Source organism: Molossus molossus, unplaced genomic scaffold (assembly GCF_014108415.1).
Source record: "Molossus molossus isolate mMolMol1 unplaced genomic scaffold, mMolMol1.p scaffold_m16_p_7, whole genome shotgun sequence".
NCBI classification, from domain to species: Eukaryota; Metazoa; Chordata; class Mammalia; order Chiroptera; family Molossidae; genus Molossus; species Molossus molossus.
In genome coordinates, this window is record NW_023425401.1 from 66,388,566 (window position 1) to 66,411,955 (window position 23,390).

Consider the following 23,390-nt stretch of genomic DNA (forward strand, 5'->3'; position numbering starts at 1 on the left):
ACAAATAAAATTTAGCCCACTAAACCATTCTCCTCTTTTGTAAGCACTTTTCATCTAGGTGAGTCTCAAGGGCCTTTGTCGTTCTTTTTTATCATACACCTACATTTATTGGCAAATGTAGAACATTCAGTTATGCCCTTCATGTCTGATAGCTGTGCTAAGGCTCGGCAAGAAATATCATAGGTGTGTTTTTTTCAAATTATTCATCCAGTTCAGATTAGAACTGAGTCTCAAACTTTAATAACAATGTTGCTATCAACTTAATATAAACTTTTTGTTTAATTTTGAATGCATGAGTCATAAAGATAAAATGTTTAATTACTATGGGCAGGGAGAAAAAAAATTCGACTAGCCTAGGAATTCTGTAGTTCTAGATATTAAGATTTAAAATGTCTAGATTTTACATATAAACCTGGATTTAATGATTGTTCATGAAAAACAACATGGTCTGGAAAGCCTGGATCTAATCTACTTGAGCGGAGAGGCAGCTATTGTCTTCAACTTGTCATTTGCTTTCCTGTTTCCCTAATGTTGACTACTCAGTCTGCTTCCCTCATTGACCTTATTTGTCTGGCACCTGTGACTTCTGGGCTATAGGATAAAGCCCAAACTTTTGCACAGGCAAAAAAACAAAACAAAACAAAAACTTCACACTCTTGACCTAGACTATTTTTTTAGTCTCACCTCACCCACATGCAGTATCAAACATTTGTAGATTATTGTATATCACACTCTTTCAAATTCCTTGATTTTTAATATGCTTCTACCCTCAGTACACATCCCTAATTTTATCTTTTTTGCACATATACCCTACTACAAGAGTCCACTTAAAAGGTGCTACTTTTGTAAAGCCTTTTTTGTCAGCTCAGAACAAATTTGGTGCTTCCTATGCTAATCCTACACTATTAAAACATTTATCACATTACTTTCTAATCATCTATAACACATAGTCTCTGAGAAAGGGACCATACCTACTTATCTTTGTATTCCTACCCTCTTGTATAGTACCTGGTAAAGATATTTGTTAGTAAGCGTTGGTTAAAAAAATCAATATGATGAAGTGCTTATTTACCATTTGGCACATAGCAAGTGCTCAATAAATTTGATTTGAATTCAAGTAAATAATATTTATTAGGTGTCAAAGACTAGAGTTTATATGAATGAATTCCACTTTGGATTCTATCAAAAGATGAATTCATAGTGTAGTGGCTAAAGGTACAGGCTCCGAAATAAGGCTTTCTAGGTTAAAATTCTAGCTCTCGGGCTTCCTATTAAACTGCTCAAAGTTTAACAAGTGTCTTTCCTAAGTTAGTTTAATAATTTGTAAATGGAAATTCTAATAGTACCTTCTTCAAAAGGTTATTGACCACATGGCTCAACTTTAAGGAAAATCTTCATTGTAAGCAGAAGCAAAATGTCCAGCTTAGAGTAGTAATATCAAGTATCCAGTCCAAAAGATAAAGCATGATTATAAATAGGACAGAACATACAGCTAGAATTTAGAAGATAGTGTCTCCCAGGATACTGATGTTAAGCAAACCAGAGGCAAGAGGCACTTTCCGGCTGCTCCAGGCTGAAACATATGTCTGTAAGGCAGGTTGATAGCATGCGATTGAAATTATAAGCCACTGGATATAAAATGTTAGCTGGGAAAATGACTGTCTAAAAGAGACTCAGGCCTAACTTTGGACTAAGTTCATGTCTCTCTGTTTTATTTTCTGTGTATTACCATTCCTACTCCTCCACACCACCCTCCAATTAATTCAAGCCAAAATTATATATGTATGACTCAGCATTTTGGGGCTGATAAAGTCTCTTGGCATATTCAGAGGCTTACTTGCCCACAAAGTTATCGGTGACCCTGCTCACACATCAGTATTATCTCCCGAAACCTTAGTCATACAGGCTCCTTCCTAAAATAGTTCTCCTTACCTCTTGCTTTAGAGCAAACACACCTGCCTGCAACAAGTAAAGTATTTCCCCACCAACACAAATTCCTATGAACACCAAACCAAAATATAAAATTAAAACATAGAATTTCTTGACTTTGAGAACCACCTTAGTGTTTTTCTCTTAGAAACATGCTAATTATCATGATTGTTTTGGGTTTTGTTTTGAACCTGAGCAACTTTTGTGAATGATGAATCAGGTGCAAGGAGGATGTGGTAGGCAGTGTCCATGGTCGCCGGATTACCTCTTGGGTGCTTATGGTTCTCTAGAATGGCTGACAGAAAGTAAACAAATGACAGTACTTCCTCATGGTAGAAGGCTAAGTAACTGTGCACATATCATTTGGTGTTCTACCTTGTGGCTGTTCAGATATAATGTGCCACGACATTATATCCTCTGGTTTCCTGATGCTGAAAATCTTTCCTGGTTAAACTTATATCATACTGTATCAAGAGTGATAACAAGTCAGACATATTTCACATACATGCCTTTATTAAAGAAGAAATTGTTAAAGAAGAAGATGTTAATGCTTGTACATCCTATTGTCCTATATGTTCCTGTGGACTTACTAAGAGAAAGTATTGCTATGCCAAATGAAATGATGCCTTATTGTAATTAGATCCAAATGGAGATTTAACAAAGTTAACAACACACTACCATTGAAACTAGACAAAAAACAGGTCCAAGTCCACCTGTCACAATTTCAGCCAAATTAAGCAAAGACAGGGTTAAATCACATATGAGAGTTTATTCCAATAATGCCGGCAGTACGGGAAGAGCAGCACGTCATCCCAGAAATTCTGCTCTAACATGCCCTGTTAGTAGGCTGATTATATAGGGATTCAGTAAGAAAGGGGCTGCCTGCAAGTGGGGAAGGAGGCAGGGTAAGTGCTGCAGAGTCTGTGGTTCATTTGTCTCCTTCCAGGATCTGGAAGTCCAATAACAAAGTAGTTAATTTTCTATGATGTTAAAAACAGTTCCTCCCTCTTCTTGGGACTGAAGAATGATCACCATTCCTGAAGCCAACTCCTGGAGGGAGTTAGGGTCTAGGCACAGCAGTCAAAGTGTGTCCTGTCCTTTGTCTGTTCTCAAAATGTATTTTCTTTTCTGAGTAATAGATCCAGCTGGGCTCTGAGGCAGCTTATTTATTTATTTATTTTTACAGCCCTGTTGGTCTTCTTGTAGTACATCCTCTAGTTTCCCAGGGTCTGTCAGAAAACCTCTTACCTATAGTTGATAAGGTGAATAATCATTAAACAACTGTGGTCCTATTTCTATTATGTACCTTTTCTGGTATCACCATTAAGGAAACAGAAAGCAAGCCCTCAGTAAAATATTACTTGCAGCACACTATACCCGAGCTTCTAGGCAGCACTTCAGTCAACAGAATAAATAACAACTCATCAGTTGTTGGGAATATTTTGTGTCCACAATGATTCTTTCTCTTTATATCTGTGTTGCACCCAGGTTGGGAACACTAGAATCTTTTTATCGTGGAAAGTTGTACTGAACACTTAAGAGAGAGCAAAATGTGGTGGAAAGAATCTAGGTTATACCATCAGAGAGACATGAGTATATCACATTTTCCCTTTATTTATGAGAACAGTCAAGTCATTTTACCTCCCCAAGTCTGCTTCTTTATCTATAAAATGGAGATTATAACTCCTACTTTACTGGGCTTCTGTGTGAATCAAATAAAGCAAGGATGCAAATTGTCATTTGTGGTAGGCAGGTACTATTATTTCAAACTCACCTCTGTCCTTTCTTTACATTAATGCTGGTTAGACTCTCTTACTCTGACATATCACTTAGAAAACTGCCCATTCAGAGTCCTTAGGACTTTGTTTGGTCATGCTATATTTTTATCCAATTGACCTTCTTTTCCTGCTCACACTCTTTTACTACTCTGCTCCCTGAAAAAATCAAAGAGCTTGGCAGTGATTTATATGTAAGTGATAATTTCTTGATCAATAAATAAACATTAATGAAAAAAATGTTTGTCTCCATGGCTTCTGAATAGGATCAAGAACTACTTCATTAAATAAAGTAGAGCAGATTATGCCTCTTAGATTGGCTACCCAAATCTTTGACTGGCATATTCATAGTCTCCAGGGAAAAGACTAAATCCAGTAAGAAAGATGATACATTTACAACCTCCTGATCAGTTTTTAGAACTAATCATAGCATTCTTCTTCACTGGGAAAACTCAAAAACCTATTTCCAAAATATGAAATAATATATTTGAAAGCAAAAAATCATTAGAGTAATCAATCTCATGTATTGTATTGCTCTTCATCAAGTTAGTCATTTCTTTAGCTTAATAGGAAAACAACCTTGGAATAATATTTGGAAGGGTACACAACCAAAGACATAACTAACAATTAATATGTTAAAAGTTAATTCAACTGTTTCTGAAAACTATTACCATAAAAAAAAAAATTCAGCTGTTTCTTCACTATAAGTGTCCATGGTCCTTGCAGAGCCTCTCAGCATGGCTTATGGAGTGTCTTCATATGTGCACAATAGGTCTAGGGCAGATTCAAGATCACCTGGAAGATGCTTTAGAAAACTGAGGGAATTTCAAGGCAGTACTGGAACTTTATAACTAAGTTTCTAAAAGTGAACATATTTGGGAAGTCCAGTAAAACAGTTTTATATCTAGAGAATGCTAAGGATTTATTGAAAGGGTAAAACAATCTCAGGGGGCAGAATTTTGGGGACTGGGTGATAGCAGTGAAGAGATTAAGTACAAATTTGTAGTTACATAGTAGTCATAGAGATGTAAATTACAACATAGGGAATATAGTCAATAATATTGAAATAACTATGTATGAGACCAGGTGGTACTTGAAATATCAGGGTGGGGAGGCATTGATAAAGTACATGATTGTCTAACCATTATGTTGTACATATGAAACTAATACAGAATAATACTGAATGTAAACTGTAATTGAAAAATAAAAAGAGAAAACTCTCCAATTCCCACACCCCCATAAAATAATAAAATCAAAAGGAGCCACTTGCCACTTAGTTAATTCAATTTAATTAATAAATAAATGAGTACATTCAATTCAATAAAATATTATTGAGCATCTACCAGATAGTGACGAATAATGTTCAAGGCACTGGGGATATAGCCCAGAACTAAACATGTATTATGTAACAATAACAGACCTGCGGATACCATTTAATTCAAAAGTCTTCCTGACAGGACTGTAAGCTTCTTGAGGGCAAGGATCTTGCTTGTTCTATAATGGTTTTTTCTTCAGCAGTTAACAATGCCTGGCACTAACAATAATTGATAATTATTATTAATTATTACTGTTGATACATTTGGCCTGCATGAATGAATATGCCTGAAGTCACACAACTAGAACTTGGTGGAGCCAGAGTTTGAACCCAGTTTGTGGATAGTGGTGAAACAGTTGCTATTCACTGTGAGTTTACTCTGTGCCAGAGGCTGTACTCAGTACTGTGCACTCATCATCTTACTTGACTCTTAGAAACTCCTGAGAAACATATCCTTACTCCCTTTTTACTGATGAGGGTTTTGAGCCTCAGATAATTAACTGTCTCACCCAAAGCCACCCGCTTTATCTGTCCCTTCTAAATCTGAGCCTGCCTGGGCCAAATCCTTTATTTTTCATAGCCTTTGTTTCTATAGTAGCCAGAATATCCTTGGCTACCTATGAGGGAGCAGTTCAGTTTATTAACTAATTGGGTATCATGATGCTGAGCAGTACTAGTTCGTTTGGCTGATTTTCTTTTCTCTATGAATTGACTAATTTGTTTTACATAATTGACCATATCAGCCAGTTGTGTTAATGGTAAATCAAATTATGCTTATTCATCTTTTTCTTTTACTAAGTCTTCAACTGTCGGGAACCTGGAAGCTATTCATTAATTCTGAAATCCTGGGCAAGGTTTCATCACTTTATCAGTAGAGTGATACTAATTCCTACGTATTTTAACTAATGAGGGGATTAAATGGAGACAACTCTTTAGCTCCTAACTCAATGCCTGACCCTAAGGAAATTTGTTATGCAAAAGCTGCTGTTATTTTGTTTATTATTGTAATTGTTAACCTTAATGTTATATTTCAGTATCATTTCCAACCCCTTTGGTTTATCTCTTCTTGCTGCCCCCCTCCACCCCTGCCTCCCTTCCTTTTGAGGTTCATCAGCCTAATAACTAATTTGTACTTTTATTTTCCTGAAGAGTTTTTTTTTTTTTTTCTCTCTTTTATTGTTGAAAGTTACTTGCCTCCTTGACATACATTCTTCAGCTTCCTTTGAAGGGAGGCAGAGTTACTTACTTGTTCCTTATTGGACCTTGTGAAGTTTAAAGTATGTCTTACAAATTAGCTTCAGTCTCTTATACCCTACCCTTTCTTCTGATTATAGGCACTTTGCCCTGGCTGGTTTTGCTCAGCAGTTGTAGCGTTGACCCTCGGACCAAAGAGATGCAGATTTGGGTCAAGGGTACATACCTCAGTTGTGGTTTTGTCCCCAGACCTGGTTGGGGTCGTGTGGGAGGCAACCAATGGATGTGTCTCTCTCACATGGATATTTCTCTCTTTCTCTCCCTCCCTCCCACTCTATCTGAAGAAATGGAAAAATATCCTTGGGTGAGGATTAAAAAAAAGTTATAGGCACTTTGAATGAAGTTTTTTTGTCTTTTTATCACCAGCCCTTTCATATCGTCTAGTATACAGTATTGGTGCTCTACAATGTTTATTAAATTGAATGACTAGATCATGTCTCTATTCATAGTGAATGGATAAATCGATTCTCTTTTGTGCATCATAGTTAATATCATTGATGATATTCCATTGATTTTTTAATTGAATTTATTGGGGTGACATTGATTCTTAAAACCATGTAGGTTTCAAGTATATAAGTAAACAAAACATCATTTGCACACTGCATCGTGCAGCCATCACTCAGCAAAATCTCTTTCCAGTCCCCATTTATCCTCCCTTTTCCCTCTTCCACCTTCCCCCACCCCCTTTCCCTCTGGCTAGAACCATGTTGTTGTCTGTGTCTCTGTGTCTGTGTTTATGTATATAGTGTTTTGATGTGCTTTTTATATGTATCACTTGTATGTCATTTAATGCCAGCATCTTATCAGTCTCTTTTCATTTGAATATGCCTTGTTACTTCTATTCTTGACCCAGATCTCTTGTTTTCTGTAAAGATTCTCACTGCCTATTTAGTGGGCATTTTTATTTATCTTTTTTACTTTTATTTTTCTTGCTAGTGCTCTATTACAGACTTTCCCCCCTCCCATTCCTGCCATAGGACTTATAAAAAGACTGCCTTACTTTCACTTAAACCTGTATTTCCCACATCAAGTTAAGGTATATATTTTATTCTCCTCCCCATCATTAATACATTACCATTTGACTCTATCATTATGCTGTCAATCTGTAAAACTCTTGAAAAAGAAATAGAGGCCTTATTTTAAATGGGCCTGATACTTCGCTAAAGATGTTGGCGCACTGTCTATAGTTCTATTATTGTTAGGAAAATGCTTTTGAAATTTCAAGGACAAGAAATGAAATTTAGAAAAGCTACCAAACCAGGAATAATTTAGAGAGGATAAAATAAATAAAAGGCCCTGGCCAGTTTGGTTCTGCGGTTAGGACATTGGCCTGCGGTCCCGAGAGACCCGGGTTTGGTTCCTGCTAAGTGCGCGTACCTCGGTTGCAATTTGTCCCTGGCCCTGGTTGGTCATGCAGTTGGCAGCCACTCGATGTGTCCCTTTCACGTTGATGTTTCTCCCTCTCTCTGTTCCTCTCTCTCCCTCCCACTCTACCTAAACAAAAAATGGGAAAATGTCTTCAGGTGAGGATAAAAATAAATAAATAAATAAATAAATAAATAAATAAATAATAAATAAATAAAAGGAGGACAAAATCCACTACAAAATTCTAGGGAAGATCCTTGCCTTATATCAAAATAACTAAATATGTAATGAAGAATATCCTGAATGGCATGACTGAGGTTGTAGACATGAAATTATCCCTATGGGAAAGTGGTAGTTGAAGGTCCCTAAGGCAAGGTCCTATTCCATTGTTAGAGATCAGCAAATGAAATACTATTAAATGTGAATTTCTAGGTTAAGGAAATAAACATCACAATGTTGAGCCTGGATGAAAAAGAAAAGGGAACATTTAGTAACCATTCACATAAAAATGTTACACAAATGTTAGTAAGTGGCAGTTTCTCCATTTCCAATGAAGTTAAGATAAAACAATAAATCTGAAGTGCAGCAAGAGAAATTATTTTAAAATTCAAATGGACTGACTGGTCTCTGAGATCCTCAAGTAGAGTTACTAAGCAGAGCAGGACTTGCCTCACAAACAAGGCTAGAGAGTTTTCCAAGATTCCAAGTCATTAGGCAGGGTTTCCAAGGACGGCGTTGCCACAGCCTCAGTTCTCTGACATAATCTGACCTGATTCACAAAGAAAGCCTATGGAATTATATCGATTTCAGACTACATATAAAGGTGGGTGGCAACCCAGCAAGGTAATAAGGCATTTCTTTCTGAAGATGAGGCCTCATAACTGCACAAATGAAACAGGAACTGAGAAACTGCTGTTAGCTTTCTTTGCTAGACAGGGAAAGAACTTATATTTCTGCTTAAAACAGAATGGTTTTCAATGCAAAAGAATTAGTAAGGTTAGAAACAGCATTTCTTACTGGGAATGGCATATATAGATAGCAAAAGGGATAGGGCTGTAGGAAATACACCTCTTAATCTGCTTCCATGGAAAACATCAATCAGCTGCTAGCTTTTGCTTCACAAAACTTTGACATATGTCCCTTGACCTTTACCAACTACCCTTTCACGTTTGACACCTAACACTTGCTACATAATTACAATTCAGCGTTAATTAATTTCAGCACTATCAGTTAAGTTATATTTAGCTAAGAACACTCACTTTTGTCTTTTGTGAGTAGCAGTACAGTGTTATTACAAAGAGGTAGTCAGGAGGGCAACAGAGATACGAGAAAAATGATTCAGTGTGCAGATAATTGTTTTGAGTGAAATTTAGCTTGATATTTTTGTTCCTGTCCTTAGCAGAACTGAGATTTAGCACCTCGAATTGGCATTTAGCCTCAACCCCCACATAGGAGGAGGTTGTGCTGGGAACGAGCCACACCAGAATTAAATTATAGCACAGTTCTAACACTGGCAAGAATTTTCTCTAGCCAGCTCTTAGGTGCAAAACTGGTGATTTCAAAAGAGAGACAAGGCATCCCTAGAAAGGATCTCCACATGTGTGGTGTCACCCTCAATTAGGGGCCTGACATGGTTGTTGTTTAAAGAGCATGTTGCTCCAAAAGTGGTCACCATTCCCCACCAAAAATCAGTGGTAGCCATAATATTTATCTTTTGCACATAGTTCTAACCTTAAAAACTCACCCATGAGATTGTCATTTTTGTGGTTTATTCCATAATGAGACCAAAAGCTCACTAGAAATGGATTAAAAAAAAAACACAAGATATTTGACTTCTTTATCTGAGTTTTACAAGTGAGAAAACATTTTTTATTAGTTTATGTATTGTATGATTTGTACTTCATGTAAAGATTATATAGGAATATGGATATGCAAGTTTTCATTTCACCTGAAGCTCAAAACACTATAGAATCATTACAACTTGCCATTCTTTGGGATGTTAGCATGAAATTGTGATCCATTAGTTTACTGTGCCACTGAAATACTTCTGTCCTTTAGGCCTATGTACAGAATAGGAAGAGAGAAGCTCTCCACTTGGTAGATAGATAGTGCAGGTGAAATGTAGTATAAGCCACCCATATATGTCTCACTGAAGATACAGTAATAGTAATAGTAAAGTGAAGTTTTTGGGTTCTCTGAGATAGTATATTCTAGTTGCCTCCAGTTGTTAAAAAACAAACAAAAGAAAACAATTTGTAGCATTTTTATTCATGGTATTATAGAATATTTTGTCTCTAGTAATTCAACTTTTAGGTTTAGAATCTAATTCAATCCATTTGAATTATGGATTCAATCTCTCATCTCCTTCTCTTCCTACAGTTGGAAAGCACTTGATCCTGGAAAATTTTGTTTTCCTGCCCACCCCATAGGAAAAAAACTACAGCCTCTATATGCCAAGGATTTGAGTAACTCTGATTCAGCTGTCAAGCAATTCAGCATCAAGTCACATTTCTGCTGGTTGGACACTGTTAGATTGTCCCAGTCCTAGTAATTGGCCTTGAATCTTAACCCTGAGACCAAGTCTATTTTGTGTTCTTGATGGGAAGCTAATAAACATCTCTCTTGGTCCCAGTTCACGAGATTCTAATCAGTCCTCGAGAGTCTAAGATGAGGTCTCTGGCTTTTCTTTTTCAGTTGTCTCCTCCCACCCCCACTCACCCCACACTGACTGCAGGATAGTGGAATCCTAGTTATGAAACCTAGTCTTACGATTAAGGTCTTACTATCACTGAAAACATCTCTGGTTTCAATCTTCGGCTCAGGCCTCTGACCTGGGCCTACTCCGGGCTCCTTGTCTGCTGGCTCTCCTCATTGCTTGTCACAGCAGCCCTGAATCTGTCCACCTCCACAAGTCATTGGGCCTTCTGGATACTCTGATTCACCTTTCAAATTGGACTTACTCCCCATACCTTCCACCAAATAAATTGCCAGGAACATATGTGCCACCCCAGGTCTAGTCTTTCTGGCCGGTCCTGAAATTGACCTGGGCCAAATCCTGCTATGAAGCAGTGTAGGAAGAGTTTAAGCTTTAATATTTAGAGGATCAGACGTAGATGAAAGGGGGAAAAGCATACCCTCTATTTAGGAGCAGGTAATATTTTTAAAAGTGGGAAGACTTTGAGTCTTCTAAATTTTTTTTAGCTTCACTTGGTAAAATATAAAGTAGAAACATTACTTTTGTATTAAATATTTATTTTCAAACAAAAATTTCAAGCATTTCTGTTTTCAAGTGTTCTTCTTCAATGGACTGGATTGGTAGCTTTCCATATACCTTGAAATTGAAGATACTTTCATTTTGTAATTTATTTTTTTCTCTCTTTTTACATTTTAAGGTGTTACACAATGGCCTCATTATGGAAATGAAACATCCAACGGTGGGAAAGATATCAGTCCCAGGTTTGAAATTTTTTTTATTTTTCTCAACATATTTCTTAATAAAATTTACCCTATGCTGATCACTACAGGCAGCAGATGACCCCCCAAACAGCTTGTCAAGACATTGTCCAAATTTTTAGTTTAGATAAAAGTTAGAATCACACCCACAGGAATACATGTTGAGGAGATATAACTGTCTTTACTCTAACAAATGTTTAATTGTCTTGCCGATAACAAAATGTTTGTATCACTTCACTTCATTTTCTGTAACCATGTACTCACAAAGTTTCACTATGTAAAGGTAGATAATGATGGATATGGCAAATATTATGAAATTACATGTTGTTCACATGAGAATAAAAAAGGAATCCGGGCTCGATAGAGGTGGTGTCCACTGAAGGCTACTGACTGCTCAGGCTGGGGCATTTTCTTTCTGAACTTTGGTTTAGGATATTGATCTTAGCTTTCTAGATCAAGAAATTAAATGTTTTCAGTAAACTCAGAATATATTGAAGTTTTATAATTTGACTTATACCAAACAAACTCACCAAAGAATTTTGGCCTAGACAAAAATGCCAACTTTATATTTCTGAGAGGAGTTCTTTTTCCTTGTAGCCAGAAATCTTATTGCTACTCTCAGAGCAGTCAAACTGCAGTGAGAGCTTATGATTAACCTGTTACCATCCACAGACAACTTCACTTTTCTAGTGACCCTAATAGGACCATTCTTCAGATCTTTTGGCTCTACTCTAGGAATTGCTGGAAAAACACTCCACATTCTTCTTCACCAAGTCCCTATTTTCCAGACTATACTCAAACCATACACTTTTTTTTTTTAATTCTCACCTGAGGATATTTTTCTATTAAATTTTAGATAGTGTGGGAGGGAGGGAGAGAAAGAGCAGAAAGGAACATCAGTGTGAGAGAGACACATTAATTGGTTGCCTCATGCATGACCCTGACCAGGACCAGGATTAAACCGCAACTGAGATACATGCCCTTGACTAGAATCGAACCTGCGACTCTTTGGTCCACGGGCTGGTGCTGTAACCTCTGAGCCAAATCAGTCAGGGCACACTTTTTTTTTTTTTTTTCCTTTTCTTATTATGGAGGAGAATGACATTAGCTATGATGTAACTTTGGTCATTGTTTTCCTTAAACTATATCCTGGTTGCCTTGCTTGAAATTTGGGTATTTCTCAAACTCCTCAGTCACCACAGTCAAATGGCATAAAACATTTACTTCTACCGGTTCTGGGTCTTATTTATAAAAAAAAATTGCGTTGTTAATTTTATTCAAGGTATAATTTAGTTCTAAGATTATGGTAATAGCAATAAAGAGAAAGGTGTGGTCAAAAATGTAATCATAGGGTTTTTAGTATAAAAATAGTTTAAAAGACATTTTGTCCAATAGTTTTAAACTCTAATATTTAAACAGTAAACTGATTTTCAAAATGAAGTCTCAGTATCTAAAACAGATAAAACAGAATTTTGCTGATTGATAGGTTAGCATTCCAACTGTTTAACTTTCTTCTGCTTCTATTATGCCTTCCAAACACCTCCTTAGAACCATAGGCCCTAAGGAACAATTCGAGAACTACTGATCTAATTTAATTCCAAAAGTTTAAAGATGAGGTCAGACAGTCATTTATATCCCCAACACATGAGATGAAAGGGAAAACATTTGAAAGTTAATACAAATGTTAGCATGATAATAAGGGAAAAGTAAGTCAATGGCCAACCTAAAATGAACTCATTGGATGTAATACTCTCTCAATCAATCAGATGTGAATTTGTTGACTTTCCAGGTAAATGAATGAATAATCCATGTGAGGAAGAGGAAAATATTTTTTTAGATTCCTTTAAAGGGAAAGTATACCCTTTTTGCTCACTTTATAAATGTATCTGTTAGCTACAGTCAAAATAAAGCTGTGTAACAAATAATCACAAAAATCTCAGTGGTACTCATACAGAAGCATTTATTTATTCCATGGATGTGGATCCAAGTTGGGGATGGCTAATATAAGCTGGACTTACCTGGGTGGCTTTTCTAATAGGTAGAAGTCTGGTATCTAGTGAGGCTTACCGCCTCACTGTGTTAACCTCAGTTCTGCTCCATGTGTCTCTCATGTTCTTCTCATGACAATGGCAAGAGAGCAAGAAACCAAGCAGAAACCACAATGTCACTCAATACCTTCCTGCAGAACTATCAGACCCTTCTTCCCACATACTATTGCCAAAGCTAGTTTCAGGCTGTATCCCAAGAGGTGGGGAACTATATTTTTCTTTTTAAAGTGAAACTACAAAGTTACATGGCAAAGGCATGAGCATAGGGAGGGGTAAATAATTGGGGTCAAAAATTCAATTAACCACAATAGAATTCTCAGATCTGTAGTAATCTTTTTTATCCTTTATTTTTGTCTTTGGGAAATTCTTTCTTTCTTTCTTTCTTTCTTTCTTTCTTTCTTTCTTTCTTTCTTTCTTTCTTTCTTTCTTTCTTTCTCTTTCTTTCTTCCTTTCTCTCTCTTTTTTTCTTTCTTTTTGTTTCTTTTTCTCTCTTTTTCTCTCTTTCTTTCTTTTTCTCTCTTTCTCCTTCTTTCCTTCTTTCTTTCTTTCTCTCTTTCTTTCTCTTTATTTTAAATCACTATTGTTGAATGTATTACAGATATTCCTCATTTTTCCCCCATTGACTCCCTCCTCCCCACTCTCACCCCTCTCCTGCCTTTTCCCACATTGTTGTCTGTGTCCATTGGTTATGCATATATGCATATAAGTTCTTTGGTTTATTTCTTCCCACCCCCCAAACCTCCTTCCCTTTGAGGTTTGTCAGACTAGCAATACTTTTGTACTTCTCAGTCCCTTCACCTTTTTCACCCATTCCCCCAACACCCCTCCCATCTGGCAACCAACAAAATGTTCTCTATCTATATCTATGAGAATGTTTCTGTTCTGCTTGTTCATTTTGTTTGTAGATTCAATTGTTGATAGCTATGTATTCATTGCCATTTTGTTTGTTCATATATTTTATCTTTTTCTTCAAAAAGTCCCTTCAACATTTCATGTAATAATGGTTTGGTGGTGATGAACTCCTTTAGCTTTTCCTTGTCTGGGAAACTATATGGCCATCTATTCTAAATGACAGCTTTGCAGGATAGAGTAATCTTAGTTATAGGTTCTTGCTTTTCATCACTCTGAATATTTCTTGCCACTCCCTTCTGGCCTGCAAAGTTTTTGTTGAGAAATCAGCTGACAGTCTAATGGGAACGCCCTTGTAGGTAACTAACTGCTTTTCTCTTGTGCTTTTAAGATTCTCTCTTTGTCTTGAACCTTTTGCATTTTGATGTTGCTGTGTCTTGGTGTGGGCCTCTTGGGGTTCACCTTGTTTGGGACTCTCTGTGCTTCCTGGACGTGTATGTCTGTTTCCTTCACCAAGTTAGGGAAGTTTTCTACCATTACTGTTTCAAATAGGTTTTTGATTTCTTGTTCTCTCTCTTCTCCTTCTGGCTCCCCCAAGATGCGAATGTTGGCATGCTTGAAGTTTTCCCAGAGGCTCCTTACACCATCCTCATTTTTTTTTGGATTCTTGTTTCTTTTTGCTGTTCTGATTGGGTGTTTTTTGCTTCCTTATATTCCAAATCAATGGTTTTCTTCTTGGCTTTACCTACTCTACTACTAATTCCCTGTAAATTATTCTTTATTTCAGTAGTGCCTCCTTCATTTCTGACTGTGCATCCTTTACTTCTGACTGGTCCTTTTTTTATGCTCTTGAGGCCCCCATTAAGTTCACTGAGTTCATTGAGCATCCTTTTAAGCAGTATTTTGAACTCAGCATCTGTTAGGTTGCTTATCTCCATTTTGCTTAGTTCTTTTCCTGGGGTTTTGTTCTGTTCTTTCATTTGGGACCTGTTTCTTTGTCTCCTCATTTTGGCTGCCTCCCTGTGTTTGTTTCTATGTATTACTTAATGAGAGGTATGGGGCTAGCTGAGACCAGATGCTGCTTGTTTGAAAGAATTAAAGAAAACCTGAAGCAGGATACAAGACAGGCCAATCCTATGGTAAAGCAACTGACAACAGCTTGGGTGGGCCTGAAAGTTGGGTGGGGTGGGGCCTCAGGGAGTCACCAGGGTGAGGCAAAGAGTGTGCGGCAGGTTACTAGAGTCCCAGATATGGCGGCTGTCTGCCGCCCCAGGGAAGGGCTCACCAACGGAACAAAGGACCTCTGACAGTAGTCTATCCCAGAGAAAGCCCCCTGTCCAGCCCTTGCTCCAATGCCAAATAGCTCAGTTCTTCCCTGTATGTCTCTGGTGCCCCTCCAGCTGCCTCCCCTCTGAGCTTAGAGTGAATGAGTTCAATAAGTCCATGTGAAGGCCCTTTAAGAGAAGCTGCCTGGGGTTCCAGCTGCCTGAGCCTCCCTGAGTCTCAGTTCCCGTGGTTTTTCCAGCCAGAAGTTATGGAGACTTCTTTTCCTGGCACTGGAACCCTGAGTGTGTGCCTGGTGTGGGACGGGGACACCTTAGTCCTCAGAGAGGACCTTCCTAGCCAAGGTATCCTCCTGATTCTTATCCGCCACCTGTGGGTGTGGAACCACCCCATGCGCCTCTGCCCCTCCAGTCTTAATGCAGCTGCTTCTTTAATTCCATAGTTGTAGGACTTCCATTCAGCTTGATTTCAGGTGGTTTTGAATGATGGTTGTTCCGTAGTTTAGGTGTAACTTTGATGTGATTGTGGGAGGACGCGATAACACGTTTACCTACACCGCCATCTTGACCAAAAGTCCCCAAAAATAGATTCCTTCCTTCCTTCCTTCCTTCCTTCCTTCCTTCCTTCCTTCCTTCCTTCCTTCCTTCCTTCCTTCCTTCCTTCTTTCCCCTTCCTTCCTTCCTTCCTTCCTTCCTTCCTTCCTTCCTTCCTTCCTTCCTTCCTTCCTTCCTTCCTTCCTTCCTTCTTTCCCCTTCCTTCCTTCCTTCCTTCCTTCCTTCCTTCCTTCCTTCCTTCCTTCCTTCCTTCCTTCCTTCCTTCCTTTTCTCTTTTCTTCCTCACCTGAGGATATGTTTCTATTGACCTCAGATAGAGAAGAAGAGAGAGAGGGAGAAAGAGAGAGAAACATCCATTGACTGCCTCCCATATGCATCCAAGGGATCGAAACAGCAACCGAGGTATGTGCCCTGACCTGGAATTAAACCAGAAACCTTTTGGTGTACAAGATGACACTCCACCCAACTGAGCCACCTGACCAGAGCTATTTTTATTTCTTTAATTTCTGTAGCACTTACACATATTTTGATATGTCTATCTCACTGATTTCTCTTATATCTTTTCTATAATATTATCAATATAACAAGTCCCAGATTTTAGATGAAATGGTTGTGCTTAGCTTATTTTTGGAATTAGTGTCTCTCCAAAGTAGCACAACTGGATTTCCCATGGAAAAAAAGAGATATCTGCTTATAGACATCAGATGAGTTGCTATTGTTTCTTCTAATTCAGTGTATCCCAGTAAGAGGCCTCTCAGACAGGATAAGAGATATTATATACAAATACTATCACAGTAAATAATTTAAAATTTTCCTTTTTTTAAATTAATTTATTAATTTTTATTAATTTTACTTACCTATGATAGTTCTGCCTTTCTTTGTAAGGGATGTTCCTTTGGAGACTTCATAAATGTTGTAAAAGTAGCTCAGACTCTCCCACAATGCCTCAGTGAGGTGAATCTGCCAAAACAGGAAAAATAGGTAGAGTGAAAAGTGATTTTATGCTACACTGTTTGCTAGTTAGCCAGTGGAGACACATTTTGAATTTATTAAGTGTAGTTCTATAAATTTGCAATACATGGGTAGGCAAAAGTATGTTTATAGTTGTTTGTATGAAAAGATATATAATACAAGAAAACATAATAATACAAGAATAAATTCTGTTTCACGTACTTACAACTGTAAACCTACTTTTGCTAACCCCTGTATAGCGGCATCTTCACATTTACAGTAAAATTTCCATTAACATTACTTCAAGCTACTTATTTATATTTTCTTTGTTATTAGTGAACCTGTATTAAATTTTTGATACATTGTACTAATTTACCTAAAGCATTATGTTTTAGTAGTTACTAGAAACCGGTCTCTTGAAGAAGCAATGATTCTTATGTAATTTTGATTGTACCTTTTCAGAAATGTATAAATCCACAGAATCCCTTCAGATTCTCAAATTAGAGCTTCTGTGTATACCTAACTGATTAATACTTAAAGAGACTGGTCAACCAATGTTTAATATGCTTTGAAGAGGAATGCAAAATTATTTGCCTCTTCAAAATTCTTATTGGCTACTTAAATAATTATTGTAAGCATTTAATACATTGTTATAATATTTGCAATCATCATCGGTATTAAAATACAAGTAATATGATCTAAATTATCTCATTTATAAATTAATATATATTCCAATATACTTTTTATATGTTTTCCCACCACCTCCCGTCTACAATAAATAATTAAGAAAGATATTCATTTTTCACATATACATGTCATAAAGTATGCAGTCTAGTTAATGCTCATGAATTATTTCTAAATATGAGTTGTAGTTATGCTAATGCTATTGTTCTTTATTTCATGTATTGTTCAAGAAACAACTCTCTCATGTGAGTTTTAAAGCCTATTTTACAGTTAAAGGTGGAAAGAGACAAGTAAAAATTTATTATTAATGTGAGTATAAATGAGTAAATGTATCATATTTTTCTTTGCTAGACTTAAATATTCTGGTGTTTTAAGAATCCCCAGTGAGAGAAGTAGTCTTTACTTTTCACTCACTATTAACTTAGTGACAGAAGTGTGAGCACCCTGGACACAATGTACTAATTTGCTCATAATTAACTAATTTAATTGAGTGCTAAATCTTCACACACACTGACACCACACACACACACAACTAAACTCTCTAAACCTATTGTCTTCCATATGCTCTATGAAGATTGGGTGATGGAGCTGTCCCCAGAATAGGCCCAGTCACTCATGGAAATTACAGTTTGCAAGAGAAGGCAGCATACAATAAATACAAAGAAGCAGGATGAGTGTTTCCATGGAAAATTAGAGGCAGAATGCTCTGGAAACACCAACCAGGAAGACTTAAGCTAATGTGTGGGATCTGAAAAGTTTCCGAGAAGTAAACTGTAAACAGACATGTGAACAATGACCAGTTGTCAGCTGAGCCAAACTGGTGGGCTGAAGGAACAATGAGGAAGCCAAGTGCTAGTGTCTGCAGGAGATGAGAAAGGGTTCAAATGGAGAAATGGAGAGGAGGCAGGCTCATAGTTACCCTGGAGAGGTACCCAGAGGCCAGTAAAGGGAGACCTAAAAATAGAACTAATGACCAAACTAAAAACAAATCGAAATTTAAAGGAGAATTATGCTGAGGTCTCTGAGATCCCTACTAAGGAGCTTGGGTAGGAACCTCAAACCCAGTTGGGCAGATGTCCTCACTGATTAAGTTTAGGGGTAATTTCTAATAAGCTTCTAAGTCGGTTACAGATTTTTATGAAACTCATAATGTCCTGCATTTTAAACTGAAATTGATAAAAATTTGTCTGTTAACTTCTGAAATAAAAAGGTACATTAGAATTTATACCATAATATTTCTTTCAGCAAGATATTGACCATTATATAAACATCACCTTATTTGTGACTTTCCTGAAAATATCTTACATTAGTTATGACATTGCAAAGGACTGCCAGCTTCCACCATTTGCATCTTCTTCTTAAACTACTGCTGGCCATTGGACTTTTAGCCTGAGTGGAACATTCTGTTTTTCCATGTACTGTGTAGGAGCCAAAACAGCTTTGGTGCCGAGTTCCAAACTTCAAAAGATATCACTAAAACAGAGTTTACTGTGCAGCTAAGTTTCTCCCCACAATCCTTTTCAGATACTTCCCTGTGCATGTGAATTGGAATCAGCAGCACTTCTGGGAAGTATTGTAGTGATTAATGTGTCAGCACATAGAAAGTAATTTTAAATTGAATTACCTTTGTTTGCAGGTTCCCTGATCCATGTTTTTCAGAAAGCAGCTCCAAGTTATTTTAAATAAAACTTTTCATAAGTCTTTACCCATAGGATTTTAATATTCATATGTGGAAGCTGCAACAGTTCTTAGCTAGCGGGTATTGGATGCAGGAAGATCAGTCACCACTATAGATTAATGTAGCTCAAATCAAATTATTAGAATATTGATGTTTGGGTTTTATAGTGAATTTTTTAAAAGTCAAATGTTTGTTACTTATCTTATGTATTTTATTTCTGAATGTTTTGCAACTTTATATCAAAGATGATCTAAAACACTTTTCTTTTATAAGCTTCTGGGGGGAAAGATGCTATCTTTTTAAATGTAACCAGCATCCTCTATACCAAATAAGTACTTAATAGATATATTTCTGAATGATGATTACAATAAAAAACTTTAGATGAAAATAATAAAAGAGAAGGAGTGACACTTTTAAGCAATATGCATTTATTACTATTATTATTTTATGAGCAGACTGGCTACCTGTGGAAGCTATCTGAAAGATGTATTTTGCTTCTTTAGTTTGCTTCCAGTTTAAAGTAGTAAATGAAGTTACCACCTAGTCTCTTGTCTGGTTACAAATCTTCCTCTTCTAGGCTATATGAGACTTCACCTTGCCCTGTTCCTTTTAGCATTTTTTTCTTTCCATTAAATAGAAAATTAGATAGTGTTTTTGAAATCATATATCCTCTAAGTGCAGTTAAATTTTTATAATGGATAACAGCAATGGGAAAAACTGTCACAAGTCTCACTGGGGAAAAAGAAAAATTATGAGGAACCAAAGTTTCAGCTTATATACCTCCTTAAAGTTAAAAACGTGAATTCTAAGAAGGAATTCTAAGTAAAACCAATCTTAGGGTAAAAGGTGGGATAAGTTATTTTTTTTTATGTAGAAAAATCTTTCAGATGACAACAGGAAGAGTGTAGTTTTCATGTTGTTTGTAGTGCATAATCTGTCTTCTAGAAAAAGCATACCCCTTCAGGGAGCAGGTTAAGCTGCAAAAAAGAGGAAAGAGATGAAAGGAAGGTTCTATAGTCTGTCAACACAATGAGAGAAAGCTGGCAGGGAAGTGAATTTTCAAATATACTAGCTATGGTACTTCCAAAGTCCTCAATTATTTTTAACTTTATTAAACTCTTAACCCAAGGCAACATACTGAGAGTTAAATAAATCAGTGTATTGTCAGATGATTTGACACTGAGTGCCGGCAGATTTCTCTGGAAGTCCCGTTACAGAGGCAGGATTGCAGACATTGTTGCCTTTCAGTGAGAAATGAATAACAGAGTGACTTCCCTGCCTAGAAGAGCCTGGAGGAAACAGGAATGAATCACATTCCCAGGGATGTCTTTCCATCAGGAACTGGAGAAGCTCTAAGAGCCAAATTACTGTCGCTGATATGACATAGAGACCTCCATCAACTATGCTTATCTGTGCCATGAGGAAGACATATTTTGTTAGACCTGGGCTTTCATGCTTAGGGAATTCATATTCCTATTATTTGGGACTGGGAACATGGCCAAAAACTCAATTGTTCCTCTTCAACATATCCTCATCAATCTAGACACTAAAATAAGTAAATCTTTCTAATAGACAAGAAACATGTTACAAATTAGATATAAGTTATCAATGAAATTCTGGGTCACAGAGTAAGTTTTCAGTGTTAGGAAGTGACAGTTAAGCTAAAGAATTTTTTTTGGTGAATATTTAATTGGACTTATAAATTGTTTGGGGTATTTTCTCAAATATCAATATACTAAATGACCCTTGAAGTGAGAGTTGTGTTTGGAACAATCAGAATGAACCACTGAGTGTTGAACTATGAACCAAATCTAGAAATCAAAACAAGATAAAAACAATATTCAAAAGCCACAGGAAGAGTAGAGTCTCAATGAGAATAAATAAAGTTTTGTTATTTTGTCTTAGAAGGTAGACCAGAAAATTTCTGGGATCAATTTCTCAGTGCTTGAATTTACTATAGTCAAACTTTCATTGGATACCCAGGGAAGTCTTTTTCTGGATAAATTAATTAAATGTAATTAGGCAAGTAGACTGGGTGGAGAAGTAAAATTAGGTACCATGTAATAGCTAAATACAAAAAAAAAAAAATTAAATTATCTTTCAGATTGCACTTCCATGTTGTGGAGTTAACTTGGATAATCAAGAAATGACATCACCTTTGCCAACAAGTGGGTTTCAGGCTAAAGTGTGTTGCTTGACTTCACTGCTAGATTTATTTATGCCTGGAGAAGGGGTCATTTTATTTCTCTCTGAGATAATATGGCTTTGCTTTCCTCCAGCATTACCAGGTAGGGACTTTTTGGTCCATGAAGTTATGACAATTGGGCTGAATCCCACAAGGCTCTTTTTGGGGGTGGTGGTGGAGGGAATATGGATTCTTAAGATATCAAAATATATTCCTGTTCAGAAGGCTAAACCAGAAAAAAAAATCAATGGAGTGAGCCATTTTCTGTTTAAAGGGATTATTGTTTAATTTTGACTAAGTACATAGTGTTATATTAATATATAAGTACTGGAGGAGGTGAAGAAATGGTAGTTAAAAGAATTGATTTGACACTGAGCTGTTCCATGGGGCTCAGTGTTTTTCCCCTCAGCAGAAGCAAATGCTATTTTGTGTGTGCCAGTTCTGTATCAGCCTTCATGGAACCATATCATCATGTTGTCAGATCTATCTGGTATGGCATTAGCAGTCAGTGTGTCTCTGGGCTCATCTTTTGAGTAAGAGTAAGATACCACCTGAGTGGAAGAGATGAGAGACCTTGAAATATTCCACCAACTTGTCTTTTATCTGAACACCATCTAAATCACAGCAGCCATGTGACTCTTGGAGTGGGTGACCCATTCGTTTAACCTACTCTAAACCCTGTGTCTATTGAAAGTGTTATTATGAACCTTCTACTTCAGGTTATTATAAGAAGCCATAGGCTTTTCAAACAATTAAGCAAAAACTTAATTTTAATTAAATAATAAAAGTTACTAGAAGACATTTTGGGAATTTAAGGACAATGTGTGGTGAAATAAAAGTACCAACAAGATTCTGCAGCCACAAAAAGCTGGAGAAATACTACCCCATATAGATTAAAAGAATATCGATAGGAAAAAAACAGTGGCAAAGTGAATGGAAGCTACACAGACCATCTCCCAGGACCAAACTGGAATTACAACGAAAATAAAGACAAATTGTCAGGAAGGGGCAACCGAAAGGTAGGTTGGAGGACCACATAACCAGGGACACTGACTCAATCCTGGTAGGCTTGCGAGGACGTGAGAGGGGGCCGGGAACCCGCGGTCCTCAGCTGCCGGGGCTAGGAGCAGCGGACTCGGCTGGAAGCTACACCCTCGGCTGGGTCCGGCAACCTCAGCTGGGTCCTGTGAACTTGGCTGGGGCCAGCGGCCGCCTCGGCTGGGTCCAGCGGTCTCGGCTGGAAGCTGCTGCCACCTCGGCGAGTTCCTGCGACCTCGGCTGGGGCCAGCATCCTTGGCTGGAAGCTATGCCCTTGGCTGGGTCCTGTGGCCTCGGCTAGGACCAGCAGCTGCCTTGGCTGGGTCTGGGGCCGCCTCAGCTGGGTGCTATGCACTCGCTGGTGCCACAGCTTTGGCTGCCCTTAGCTGGGAGCAGCGCCCTAGGGTTAAAGTCCCAGGTGGCTCGACGACACAGAGTCCGGACAGAGGCTAAATTGGCAGCAGCCACTCACTTTGGGCTCCGGCAGAGGGAAGGCAGACTGGACTGGAACTGTGTGGGGACACTAGGGATTTGGAGGGTGCTCAGAGCTTTTGCTGAGTGCAGCCACCCAGGACTGTGATCATCTTATACCTTCCCAGGGCCCTGGAGAGAGGCGGCGGCCCCTCCCTTAGAGATTTAACCCCACCTGGTGGCCACTGAAATGCTAATTGAGGCCCATTAAAAACGAGCATCTGCCCCACCCTCCCAAAATCCTCTTACACTGAGCACCTGAGGGAGTTTTTCAGTCAACTCAGAAACTAAGGTTCTTCAGGTGACCTCTACTAATAGCCTCCAGGCAAAAAAAGTAGAGGATAACTAATATTCCCTGGGCTAGCAACTCAAACCAGGAAAGTTAAGACTTGACAGTGGTGTTTAAAGTGGGTCCTTTCTGCTTCATCCAAAGCCAGGAGAGGGATCCATAAACAGCAGAACACCAACACCCATAGGGAAAATTTGGTAGACTCCAAAGCCCACTGCGATAGCCAAAATGGTGAAAAAGAGAAACAAAAGCCAAATGAAAGAACAAG

At 37.7% G+C, this 23,390-nt stretch overlaps 1 protein-coding gene across 1 annotated transcript in view; it reads left to right on the forward strand.

Annotated features, from left to right (window-relative positions):
* SUGCT (succinyl-CoA:glutarate-CoA transferase) overlaps positions 1 to 23,390 on the forward strand; it is a 1,135,530-nt gene that overhangs the window by 908,434 nt on the left and 203,706 nt on the right. Inside the window, exon 13 of the mRNA XM_036246586.1 lies at positions 11,031 to 11,094. Coding sequence (XP_036102479.1) covers positions 11,031 to 11,094 — 64 coding nt within the window. The remainder of the gene's footprint in view (positions 1 to 11,030; positions 11,095 to 23,390) is intronic.